This window comes from Ursus maritimus, unplaced genomic scaffold (genome assembly GCF_017311325.1).
Source record: "Ursus maritimus isolate PB19 unplaced genomic scaffold, ASM1731132v1 scaffold_3, whole genome shotgun sequence".
Lineage (NCBI taxonomy): Eukaryota > Metazoa > Chordata > Mammalia > Carnivora > Ursidae > Ursus > Ursus maritimus.
The window spans coordinates 7,696,042-7,708,151 of NW_024425563.1; the positions used below are offsets into that span (position 1 = coordinate 7,696,042).

General features: G+C 46.2%; 1 protein-coding gene across 1 annotated transcript in view; it reads right to left on the minus strand.

Annotated features, from left to right (window-relative positions):
• CNTNAP2 (contactin associated protein 2) overlaps positions 1-12,110 on the minus strand; it is a 1,324,851-nt gene that overhangs the window by 107,211 nt on the left and 1,205,530 nt on the right. Inside the window, exon 21 of the mRNA XM_008697394.2 lies at positions 10,820-10,913. Within this exon, the coding sequence (XP_008695616.2) occupies positions 10,820-10,913 (94 nt within the window). The remainder of the gene's footprint in view (positions 1-10,819; positions 10,914-12,110) is intronic.

The window sequence follows — 12,110 nt, forward strand, 5'->3', positions numbered from 1 at the left end:
GCAAAGCAGGTCATAGAGTTTTCCTGTGATAGAGACTGTACCCACCCATCTAGCTGACACGGGGAAGACAGGAGGCTATTTCTTTCTTTCTTTCTTTTTTTTTTTTTAAAGATTTTATTTATTTATTCGACAGAGAGAGAGACAGCCAGCGAGAGAGGGAACACAAGCAGGGGGAGTGGGAGAGGAAGAAGCAGGCTCATAGCGGAGGAGCCTGATGTGGGGCTTGATCCCATGACGCCGGGATCACGCCCGGAGCCGAAGGCAGACGCCCAACCGCTGTGCCACCCAGGCGCCCCCAGGAGGCTATTTCTTAGTTGTAGAGAATTTGATGGCAGGGAATATGGTAGCTTGTGTTAATGTCCCTAGTTCTTCCTCCACTGGGTCTGTGTCTCTGCCATGTCACTTGGCTTCTCCTCCTACTGAAGAAGCAGAGTCTTTCCCCTCTCCTCAACTCCAGATTGGCCCTATGACTTCCTTTGGACAACAGCATATTAGTGGGTGTGGCAAGACCAAAGGCTTGAAACGTGCTCGCACCAGTGCGCTTGCGCTCTCGTGCTTCTCCTGTGGATGGCTCGTGGTGAGTAAGCCCATGTCAACTACATGATCCCAGGAGAAAGGTGACAGACGCACCACAGAGACACTCAGCCCTCAGCTGACCCACAGATGACTGAGAAAAAAATGAGTGTTGTTTTAAGCCACTGTGTGTTGGCTTTGCTTGTTTCATGGCACTATTTTTTTTTTGGTCAAAAGCTACATGATACAGGAAAAAAGCAAGGCATTTATTGCTGTTGTTAAAACCTGAGACGACTATGAGAGAAAGAAGAGACCCGGAGGGAGAGAGAGGAGCTAAGCATTGCCCCGGAGAGCAGGAGGTGTGTTTATAAAGGGTGAGGAAGGGGACTGAGGGCAGGGGGCTAGTGTTCTGCTTCCCAATTTGGGGCTCTGGGAGAAGACTGTCATGTAGAGGATCTTGCAACAACGTGGGGGCAACCCAGCCTCGTTGAGAGAGGGAAGAAGAGTGAGCAGGGAGCGCCTCAGTCTTGTGAGGAGGGGACTCTGAGATAAAGCCAATGATTCGCCATTGAGGCTGCCTTGGGGGTGCTGACATTTGCCACAGGGAGGATGAAGGACATGACAGAGACTAGGGGTCTGTCTCAAGTGAGGGCTGGGGGACAGAAGAAAGCAAAGGGAGCAACGGCGGGTGCTCCCTGGAGCACTGCATGAGTCAGACGGGGACTATAAGCTCACCGACCACTGATCTCACCATCACAATGCTGGGCTGGAGGCCAGATGGCAGGTCACACAAACCCAAGGAAGGGTAGCATGACCCTGGGCCTCCCCCCGCCCCCCGTAATGGTGTCAGACATACACTTAAGCTGCCCATCCCCGTCTGTATTCTATATACCTGGTCACCATCTTCTAGAAAGAAAGCAGGGAATGAGAAGGCCACTGGAGAGACTGAACATTTTTATTCCAGAGGGACAGAGCACAACCAGAAGGGACTGTTGAAACAATCAAGCCAGATTCAACTGTAAGCTAGACCGGGCTTTCGTTTATTTGCCCTTGTTATCCAGAAGGAATATCAGATCATCACAGACAAACAAAGACGCGGCATTTCCTCTGCGTACCCAAGCTGTTCTGTGCATTACAATGTGCAATTCTGTGATAGCCACACCAGCCTTCAGCCTGCATCCCTGCAGCCTCTCACTCGGCGCCTTGGGGCATTTTCCACCCTGCAGGTGATGTTATCTTTCTAAAGTGTCAATCTGGTTGGCTTACTCTCCTGATTTAAAAAGAAAAAAAAAAATCCTTCCCTGATACCTTTTTGTTCCCAGGATAACATTAAAACCTCAACATGGCTTGTAAATAAATCCTGTAATATGCAGACACCGCCAGGGCCCTGCCTTACGCCTCTACAGTCACCTCTGACTCCAAAGACCAGGGCCTATGATCCCCCCTGCTCTGCGCTTTCTTCTGGCCCGGGGAGCAGGTTGGGCAGGAACAGAGGGTGAGCAGGAACTGCTGGGGAGTTCAGACTCCTGGAAGCAGCCCTCGCCCAAGCTGGACGGGGAGGAGGGGGAGCAATGCCCTGGCTTCCTCCTGCGTCAGCTGAGATAGTGAGGCAGGTTTTGTACTGCCTCCCACCGTTCCCCATTGGTCCTGAGCTCCCACTGTGGTGAGTAGCTTGAGAACGCACCATTCCTTCCCCTGTTTCATTTCGCCACTGCTTTACTAATATGCCCTGGGATCTGCTCCCAGATAAACTTGTATTCAAGCCCTTATCTCCTCATCTTCTTGCCATTACTCCCCCAAGAGGCTTCTCCTTTCCTGGACCATAGGCTGGGGCACTTGTCTCCAGTGCTCCCGTTGGACGAACCCAAAACAAGACAGGTACTCACCTAGTTTAATCCCCACTGGGTCATATTTTTATTTATTTTTTTATTTTTAAGATTTTTATTTATTTATTTGTCGGAGAGAGAGAGCGCACAAGCAGAGGGAGCAGCAGGCAGAGGGAGAAGTAGGGTCCCTAATGAGCAAGGAGCCCGATGTGGGATTCGAACCTAGGACCCTGGGATCATGACCTGAGCTGAAGGCAGACGCTTAGCCAACTGAGTCACCTACGTGTCCCCTGGGTCACATTTTTAGAGTGAACCTGGGCATTGCTAATAATTCACTCTTGTCTTGGCAGGAGGAAACTGGGACCGTCCCTGGCAAATGAGAGCTACTCATAAAGCCTGTCCTAGTCTGTTTACTGCTTCTGTATTTTTATCTTCATCATAAACTTTAGTTTCAACCACTCTGAATAAAACCTGCAAACTCCCCTCACAGCACACTGTGTTTCCCAAATGGTCACAACCATACCTCCCATCCCATGTGTTCCTCTGCAGTGGGAACTTGTCACGAAGCCATCAGGAAGTAGAGTCTGCTTCTCCTTTCCTGGAATATGGGCTGGAGCCCAGATTTTGGCCAACAGCTTCAGGGAAAAGGGATACAAGTAACTTCTGACGTGGGGTCTTAGGGATCTCTAGCTTGCCTCATTACTTTTTGGAATGCCCCTTCATAGAACCCACCATCATGGAGGGAGGACGCCCGCGCAGCCATGATGTGGAACCAGGGAGGGAGAACCGAGGCCTCTGGCTGACAGCCTCTGCTAGACTCCTGGACAGCCACGTGGGTGAGGCCACTTTGGATCATCGAGTTATGTTAACACCTCATCAGAGACCACATGAAGAAGAAGAGCCATCCAGTCAGGCCACAGAATTATTGTGTACAATAATAAAGTATTGTTTAAGCCCCAAAGTTTTGGGTAGGTTGCTGTAGATTAACAGAGAATGGGAAAATCCCTCCTCTCTCTGCCCTCTCCGCCACCCTATTCCTCTGCCCAGACAATTCTAACTTCTCACTTGGGTCAGCTTCTATGCCACTTCCTCTGGTATACCTTCCCTTGTCTCCTGGACCGGGTGAGGTGTCCTTCCTACTTGCTCCCAAAGGATCCTACACTTCCATCTTCCATCTACCCTGCTATGTGTCCTTCCACTTCTAATTCCTTCTGTTGTCTTTTCCTCTCTTCCAGTTAGAACTCAAGCTCTCTAAAGGCAGCAACCGTGCCTGTCTTGAATACCACTGGTGTATCAATGGCGTATAAATGTCTGGCATATGACAAGTGATCACTACATACTCGCCTAATTATGGCTGAATAAGAATAACTAATGTTTATTACACACATACTATGTGGCAGACCCTGTGATATCTCTTAAACATGTATTGTTTTGTGGAATCCTCTGAAGTATGGACCATTACTAATCCTATTTTACACATAAGGAAACAGAATGTGCAAGATGGTAAGTAATGTTGCAAAGCCATACAGTTAGCAAGTAAAAAATGAAGAATGGAAACCCAAGTGTGTGATAGCAAAGTTCTGATCTCAGCTCTAACCTTTATGTATCAATCAGGATAGCCTAGGTTGTGCCACAGTAACAAATAGCCCTATTGTCTCAGTAGCTTAAAAAAAGCAAGAGTATTTCCTTTCCTTTCCTCTCCTCTCCTTTTTCCTTTCCTTCCTTCCGCTACAGGTTTGTCATGAGTTGACGGGGTTCTCTGTTCATTGTGGTCACAGAAGGATCCAGGTGATGGAACCGCCATGGTCTTCAGGTTTTCCAGTCCCCATGCAAAGGGACAGAGGACTCTAGAGACTCTTGCACCAGCAATTAAATGTTTTAGCTCAGACATTGCATATGTCTCTTCTGTGCATAACTTTCTGGCCAGAAATATTCAGTGAGCAGCATAATGCCTGCCACAGTATACCAGCTCCCCTGTGCATGCAGACAGAAGTATGTCATTTCCTGCTGTGTGTGCAGGCTTTCCCAAAGTTCCAGAAAGTTTTGGAAAGCCCTAGAATAAGGATGTTTTATCAAAAGATCATAATATTCACGTTTTAGAATATAATACAAATCATACAGTGGCTACCAATAGGTATATCTTCTATTAGAGTTACTTTAAATAAGGACGGTTTGGAAACTTTTAGGATCTGGGACCAACAAGACTTACAAACCATATTAAATTCAAATGGATAGATGTTCATCTTTAATTTTGCCACCGCTGACGTTGCCACTGACAAACAACAATGCTCAGTAAAGCGATAGTTGCCCTGCATCGCTATTCAACTTTTTCCAAACACAGCTTCTCAAACTCACACAGAGGGACTGCTGCCTTTTTACTATAATACAGATCTACTTTATTATGATTTTATATTACTGTGATTTACAGCCTTGGCACAAATAGTTGATTTGAAAAAAATAATAAAAGAGGGCCCAGAAATACCTTCCTAAAATTAAAATTAAAATGAATATGCCATCCTGAAAACAGAGGCTGTCTATTACACTAACAGATGGCGACATTCTTCCCATCCGTCTCTACACTGCATCCATAGCACTAAATGATGTATGTCAAGGAGCCCCGAATCGAATTATCCTGTCGGTTCTCACATGGAACAGGAGGAACTTCTCTACTGTAATACTGCATTTCTCACCTTTTTAAAAAAGAAAGTTACTCCCATTGTAAATTTTAGGCTTTCTCTAATCTGGTCTCACTCCATCCAGAAAACTCAAAGTGCAGAGGCATTTCCAGTGAGCCTTTGTTGAATACTCTCAATAGTGGAGAGTCTGCTGCCTCAAAATGGCGGCCACTCATTTTTTAATAGCGGTAATTATCAGGAAGTGCTTGCAGGGACTGAAGTCTTGCTCTCACTAGTCTTCTCCGGTCCTGGTGAGTCAGCCTCTTCAAGGTCTCACCTGTCCAGGTAGCAGCTGTCAAAGACTGGAAATGGCTTCTCTCATGTCTTTTTAATCATATCTTAGTATCCCCAGGTCTTCTGATTTTTCCTTTGGGGGGCCTTTTGTTCATCTGGTCTTTTCCTCAGAAGATTAATATCTATCTAATATCTAATAATATCTATCTTAAAATGAGGTGCCACGAGATGCCGAGGAACAGGCCACGACATCCCATGGGGGCTGACTGTACTCTTCGCTCTGGACGTGATTCTCTTATTAATGTAGCTCAGTACAGAACTTATTTAAACATGAATCACCACATAGTATCGGCTCACACCAAACTCCCCAGAAAGCCAACCTGAGTCTTCTTCATGATACCAGGGGTCTTCCATCTTCCATTTATGTCTGTCTGTTTTTTTCTTTTCTTTTCTTGGTTGAAAGCAGGAATTAAGTTTATCTTTATTATATTTCATGTCATTATTTTATCCTATTTTCTAGGCCATCAAGATGCTTTTGAAGTTTTTTTTTTATTATCTGGCTTGATGAATCATCCTTTTATACACTATGTGTCATTTGTAAATTTAATAAGCATTCTACTTGTATCTTTTTCCATTGATAGAAATGTTAAAAAAGGGGTGCTTGGGTGGCTCAGTTGGTTAAGCGTCTGCCTTCAGCTCAGGTCATGATCTCAGGGTCTTGGGATCGAGCCCCACATCAGGCTCCCTGCTTGCTGGGGAGCATGCTTCTCCCTCTGTCTCTGCCTGCCCGCTCCCCCCTGCTTGTGCGCTCACACTCTCTCTCTGTCAAATAAATAAATAAATAAATAAATAAATAAATAAATAAATAAAACGTTAAAAAAGAAGTAAACAGAAGATCTTGCTTCTGGCTTCCACTTATCTTTCTCTCGCTTGATTTAAAGAGTTTTTGAGATACTATTAAATCTGTTGCTGAAAATCAGATAAAGTCTATGACATCACTCAGCTAGTAAATGATACAAAATGGACATAATGATGGCTGATGAAATTTCTACTTCGTGAAACTTTGTTGCTTGTGATTCTGATTTCCTTCTAGAAGGACTCAGAAAGGGAGCAAACCATTCTAAAATTTTGATGTTGGCTGACAGTGATCACATTTTTATTTCTAAATAAATATATTTCTTCCATTCCCTTTAGAAAGATCGCACTTGTCCTTGATTAGGTAGTCTTGCTTTCATCCTTTTTCTGTGTCCTTTTTCAAGCATTGCTCATCAAAGAGCTCCATGTCCTATTATTTATTTAGATCTATCTCCTTTCCCTTCTTTAATGGTATCGGTCTCTGATTAGCAGCTGACCCAACTAAGCGACAACTTGGGGGCATCAATCTCTAGGGGCTGTCAAACCTCACTAGAGTACATGACGCATCTGTTTGAAGTTCAGTCTGTCTTTACGGATGAATACTTACATAGCTGGTGAACGCAGACTGGCTGTTTCTCACTGAAGGATGTGTCGCTTTCAAAGGGGAACTTAAAAAATGCTTCTCTCCAATCCTGCTCCTACTAAAGGGCCAAATATTTAAGGAATATTGGCTTCAGGAAGTGGCCACTGATTAGCCTCCCCAGGTGCCTACAAGCCTTTGTGGCCCTCACTGTGACTCCTTTGATTGTATTAACAGAATTTATCTTCAGGGTACCAGCTCCCCTCCCTGCATCGTCATCATTCCGAAAGATGCAGTTATTCTCTGAAAGTAATACATAGATAGCTCCTGTGTCACACATCTCTCGGTTCAAATCCCACCTCCACTAAAGACCAGCCTGGCGGCCTGGAAGCCAGGCGTTCTCAGCTGGTGTTGACTTGGCCGTCCCGGGGACATGCAGCCAATGTCTGGAGACATTTTTGGCTGTCACAGCTCGGGGGCTGCTACTTGCATTAGTTGGTAGAGGCCGAGGATGCTGCTAAATGTCCCACGGTGCCCGGGACAGCCCACAACAAGGAACTGTCTGACCCTAAATGGCAACAGTGTGGTGCTGGGAAATCCTGCTTCAAAAAAATAACGTAACCTTTCCCAACTGTGGTCCCTTCCTCCGTACAGTGAGGGTAATGGTGGTCCGGGCGGCACTGGGGGGATTACAGAGAGGACTCTGCTTACAACACAGATCAGAATGACTGGCACAGAGCCGGCAGCAAGAAAAGGCAACTTTTTTCTTTATTTATGTGCCAGACATTGTGTTGGGTACTTCCTAAAATGTTATTAGCTTAACACTAACTGAGTAGTTCATTTACTCCACAACTATATTTTGAGGACTTTCTATACGCTAGGCACGGGTCTGGCTGCTGCAAACCGATTAGTTAAAAACAAACAACAACAACAACAACAGCAACAACAACGAAACAACCTGTGAGAACCCAGGCCCTTGGGGTTCAAGGAATGTGCCCAAGGGTTCAGTGCTAATGAGAGGCAAGCCTGGATTCAAATAAAATGAGCTGCTGTGGACCAACGCTTGTGTCCCCCCCAAATCCATGTTGAAATCCTAACCCCCGACGTGATGACACTAGGAGGTGGGGGCTTTGGGAGGTGATTAGGTCATGAGCATGGAGCCTCCGTGAATGACATCAGTGCCCTTGTAAGAAGGGACAGGAGGCAGCTTGCTTCGTCTCCCTCCGCTATGTGAGGACACACGGAGAAGACAGCCACCTACCAACCGGGGAGAGGGGCCCGGCCAGATGCCTGATCTGCTGGGGCCCAGACTTCCCAGCCTTCAGAACCACGAGAAAGAAACATCTGCGGCTTATGCCTCCCAGTCTGTGGAATTCCGTTAGAGCAGCCCGACCTGAGACACCGGCTCTGCCTGATCCCCAAGCCTGCGATCTTCGTCCTCCATTGTTATCAGACCTGCTTCCAGAAACACCAGACTGCGAGGCCTGTGAGAACTGCAGATCTCGCCTCCGTGCGAATTTTATTGACCATATTAGCGTCGTCACCCCGCTGTCTCACTTCTTTGACGACATGTCTTTTGTTTCTTTCTCCTTTTGCTCTTTAGTAATTCAACAAATGGTGCTTGAGCACTTGTTCCTTGTTAGGAGATGGAGGAATGACAAGGCACTGCCTTGGTCCGCGTGGAGCTCCCGGACTGGTGTAGATGAGAGTCAGTCTCTGGGGGACGTCAGTGCCCCAGGGACCAGGGGCGGCATCCCACCTTCCTCTCCTGTGCATGACGCCATGATGGCATCTCCAGCTCGGGATCAGCGACCTCCTTACAGGTGTTCCCATGTTCTTTACGTAACTCGTTGCCACGTGCACAGTTCACGTGCACAGCAACATTTTCCTCTGGGGTACAGAAAACTCTGCGTGTAACACTCCTACACCTGAGGTCATGTTATGCGTTTCACTTGGCACAGATTTATAGCCCAGTAAATTCTTAGTTATAGAGGATGTTGCCTTAATGATGTTATTTGTTCATGACCTTGAAGGTCCATGCTACATTGTATGTCGTAATTTTGCTCAAGTGTGAACTGAATCACACGGCCCAAAATACTGATGAACCAGACAGTGTTACGTACAGTGATGGGACTTAGCAATCCCTCAACATTCCTGTCAAAACTTGATGTTGTGACTCTCATAAAGCAATGAGGTTGTGACACTGTTTCAGGTGTGTTCATGGGGGATATTACTCTAGGAACATCATAGTATAGTGTCTGTGGGAATATCACACTATCATAGTGTAAAGTTTGTTCTGATGGAATGATTACGGCTCCGAAAGGAGCACTTACGTTTTTCAATTATTCTTGACTGAGGTGTAGGAATGCCTGTGGCGAGACGTGGGTACTTGCCAGTGTCTCAGGATGTATGATGCCTCACGAATGCCAAGGCTCTCCTCCACTAAACGGCCGTTTCTTGTTGGGGATGAATGGCATCCCTTGACTTCCAGCTGCCCACCTTCTGGACAACTTCTTTTGATCTGCTTAAGGGCACGGACTCTCTTCAAGAGAGACCCACCTTCAAAACTCCACTTCACCACATCCCAGTTAAGTAACTTGGTGGCTGGCTCTCTCGGCTTGTTTCCTCGTCTGGAAGATGAGGATAATCTCATAGGTCTGGCTTCACTGGATAGTTGTGACACGTAGTTGTCACATTTACACGTGGGAAATGTGTAGCACCATGCCAAAGACGTAGTAGGCGGGCGTGGATTTCAGCCCTCCTTCCTCTTCCACCTGTCGACTGAGCTAATGCCCCCCTCCCGTCTCCTCCCCAGGATGTGGCCTTTTCCTCTGGGGCCTCGTGTGCAGCTCTGCTCATCTGTGGCCTTGCCTGGAGCGTTCCTGGTTCTAAGTCCAGGAATACGTATCCCTCAACTGCTCAACCTCTGCTCCCAAACTCTTCTTACGTCTTTTTTTCATTCCTCACTCAACCGGCACAGAGACGATGCGCGGTAGTCAGGAGCACAGAGCAAGGTGTCTGCCTGCCTCGGTTCAACTTTTAGCTCCACCAATTATGAAATAGGTGGTCTCGGCAAGGTATTGAATTTCTCTCAGTTTTCTCATCTGTAAAATGGAGACAGTCTTGTATGCTCTTGCCTAATCTTGATGATCTCATAGAATTGCCGTGAAGGTTAAATAAGTTCGTATATCTAAGGTAGGACAGAGCCCGGCTTCTAGTAAATCCTACATAAGCGTACGTTTTTGTTATTTTTAATATAGGTTCAGTCTCCTATTCTCCTAATTATCTGCTCCCCCTGCTCCCATCTTTTAAAATGAGCACTTTTTACAATTAATGACATTCTGATCACCACTACCTGCTAGACATGGACTCACCTCCTCCTTGGCCCCCACACTACCCACCATCTTGCTGTTTCCATTCTTGGCTCACAATATAACTTCTCATAATTAAAAAAATATATTCTTTCATTGGCTCTTCATTAATCACTTAAAAATACGTAACCAACGACATGGGTATTTTAATCTAGATGGTGCTGATTTATAGTAAGAAAAGGGCAAGAGTGACTCTCAGATTCACAATCACACATGGGGGTGGGTGTTCCGCCGCACCCCGCTCTGTTCCAATCCTTGTTGGCCTTCTAATTTGCAAATAATATCAGCCAGCTTTCTCAGAGTGAGAGGAAGACAGAACCACGCTGATGTGCTTAGACAAAGTTAAATACTGCTAGTAGGTGGGGGTCTCAAATAAACGAATGAGCAAGTTTCACATAAAGAAGCAGGGAGCAGACACTTAGCTCTACTTCTGTTTGAGTTTCCATCACACACAAATGACGCTGGTCCCATTGCCTTCACTGACACAGAAGCCACAGCCACCAATCCCAATGTGTTTCAAAGGCAAATTGGTGGCTTTAGAATATATCACACGAGCCATTTACCCCAAAGATGATCTGATAACACATCTCTTCTGCATCAATGAGAAAACCAACACATCTTCTCTCGTACCGAGGTCTTGGTGACCGAACCCAACGGCAGAAATTGCCCCAGTAACTTAAGAATCCAAATTCACATCACCTAACAGAATTCTTGTACCAAACATATTCTTACCATACTTTTATACATGAAGCATAGAATTCTTACCTATAACTTTTCCTAGAAAGAGCGACTTGGGAGAATTGAACAGGGTGTCAGACGAGCTCGGCAGATGGTAACTCACAGAAGGATAATGATCAAGCTGCAGGAAGAAAACAAGAGACACTTTTAGAAGAATGTTGCTAACTTGCACTGGACTCCAATCTTCCCAGCAGGATGAGTCCCTCTTTGAACCCTGGGTCCGGAGAGCTTCCTTCATCGGGGCGGACTCTGCAATACCAGCCTGAGCAAAGGAAAGCCCGTCTATTCCTTCTCTGGGCTTATTTGAAAACATTTTGAGCCTGGTAAGTGAAGTCTCTTTGTGAATTGTTCCGCAGCTTATGCACATTTCCTGTGGATAATCTGTGCACATTTTCTGCTGGATTAAGATCCTTGCTTGTTTTAATAGAATAAAATCTGCGTGATCTGATCTCCAGCATTGGCCCCGAGATACAAAATGCTGCATTTATAACAATGAATTTTCTTTAAGATACGCTTACTGTCCTGTTTTATTCGCCTTTCTATACCATCAGCTTTCAGACCAATATTGATCTTCAGTATGTATATTCAAATGTGAACATGAATATATATGTAAACATATATTAAAATGCTCAAATTCAAGTTGGGTAAATATACATGGTGGTTTTGTTTTTGTTTTTTTCTTGCTTGTCAAGTGAGGAGGATGCCCCCACAGGGCAGGGACATTTGAGTCTGGAGGGGACAAAGGCACATTCGCTGTAGCTGGGCTGGTTCCCTCCGAGTGGGGGTGAGTTGGCAGTAAGGGAGGGAGAGATGAAGCAGGTGGAAAGAGCTTACAGATACTGGCTGTGGGGGCAATGCACATTTCTGATTACATTTCTCACGTACAAAGTACAAACGCTGGTGTCCCAGAATCAGGGCCTCTCTTGTCCCCTGTGTCCCGACATGGCTTTTCCTGCCTTAGCTGTCTTTTTACAACTGATACAGTCTAGGGGTGTTTCCTCCCCTGGGAGCTCCTAAAGTTTAAGTACCTCTTTGTATCCACCTGTGAAGAATCGCTTTTGTAGCCTTTCACTTTTCTGAGGTGAGTTTCCTACCTGCTCAGGTAAGCGGCAGGTGAGGTGCGGGTCAGCGGAAACACTGCGTCACCTCCCGGCACCGGCAAGTGAGCAGCGGCTTGCTGAAGGCAGCGGCACACACTCCAGAAATCAGACCCACTCCCGGGTCCTTGCTGGTAACCGCCAAGATGGGCAACGCAGGAAGCTAGGCTGCTGGAAACAGTGCGGGGAGGGAGCTAATCTCACTGGCCACGTGGAGAACG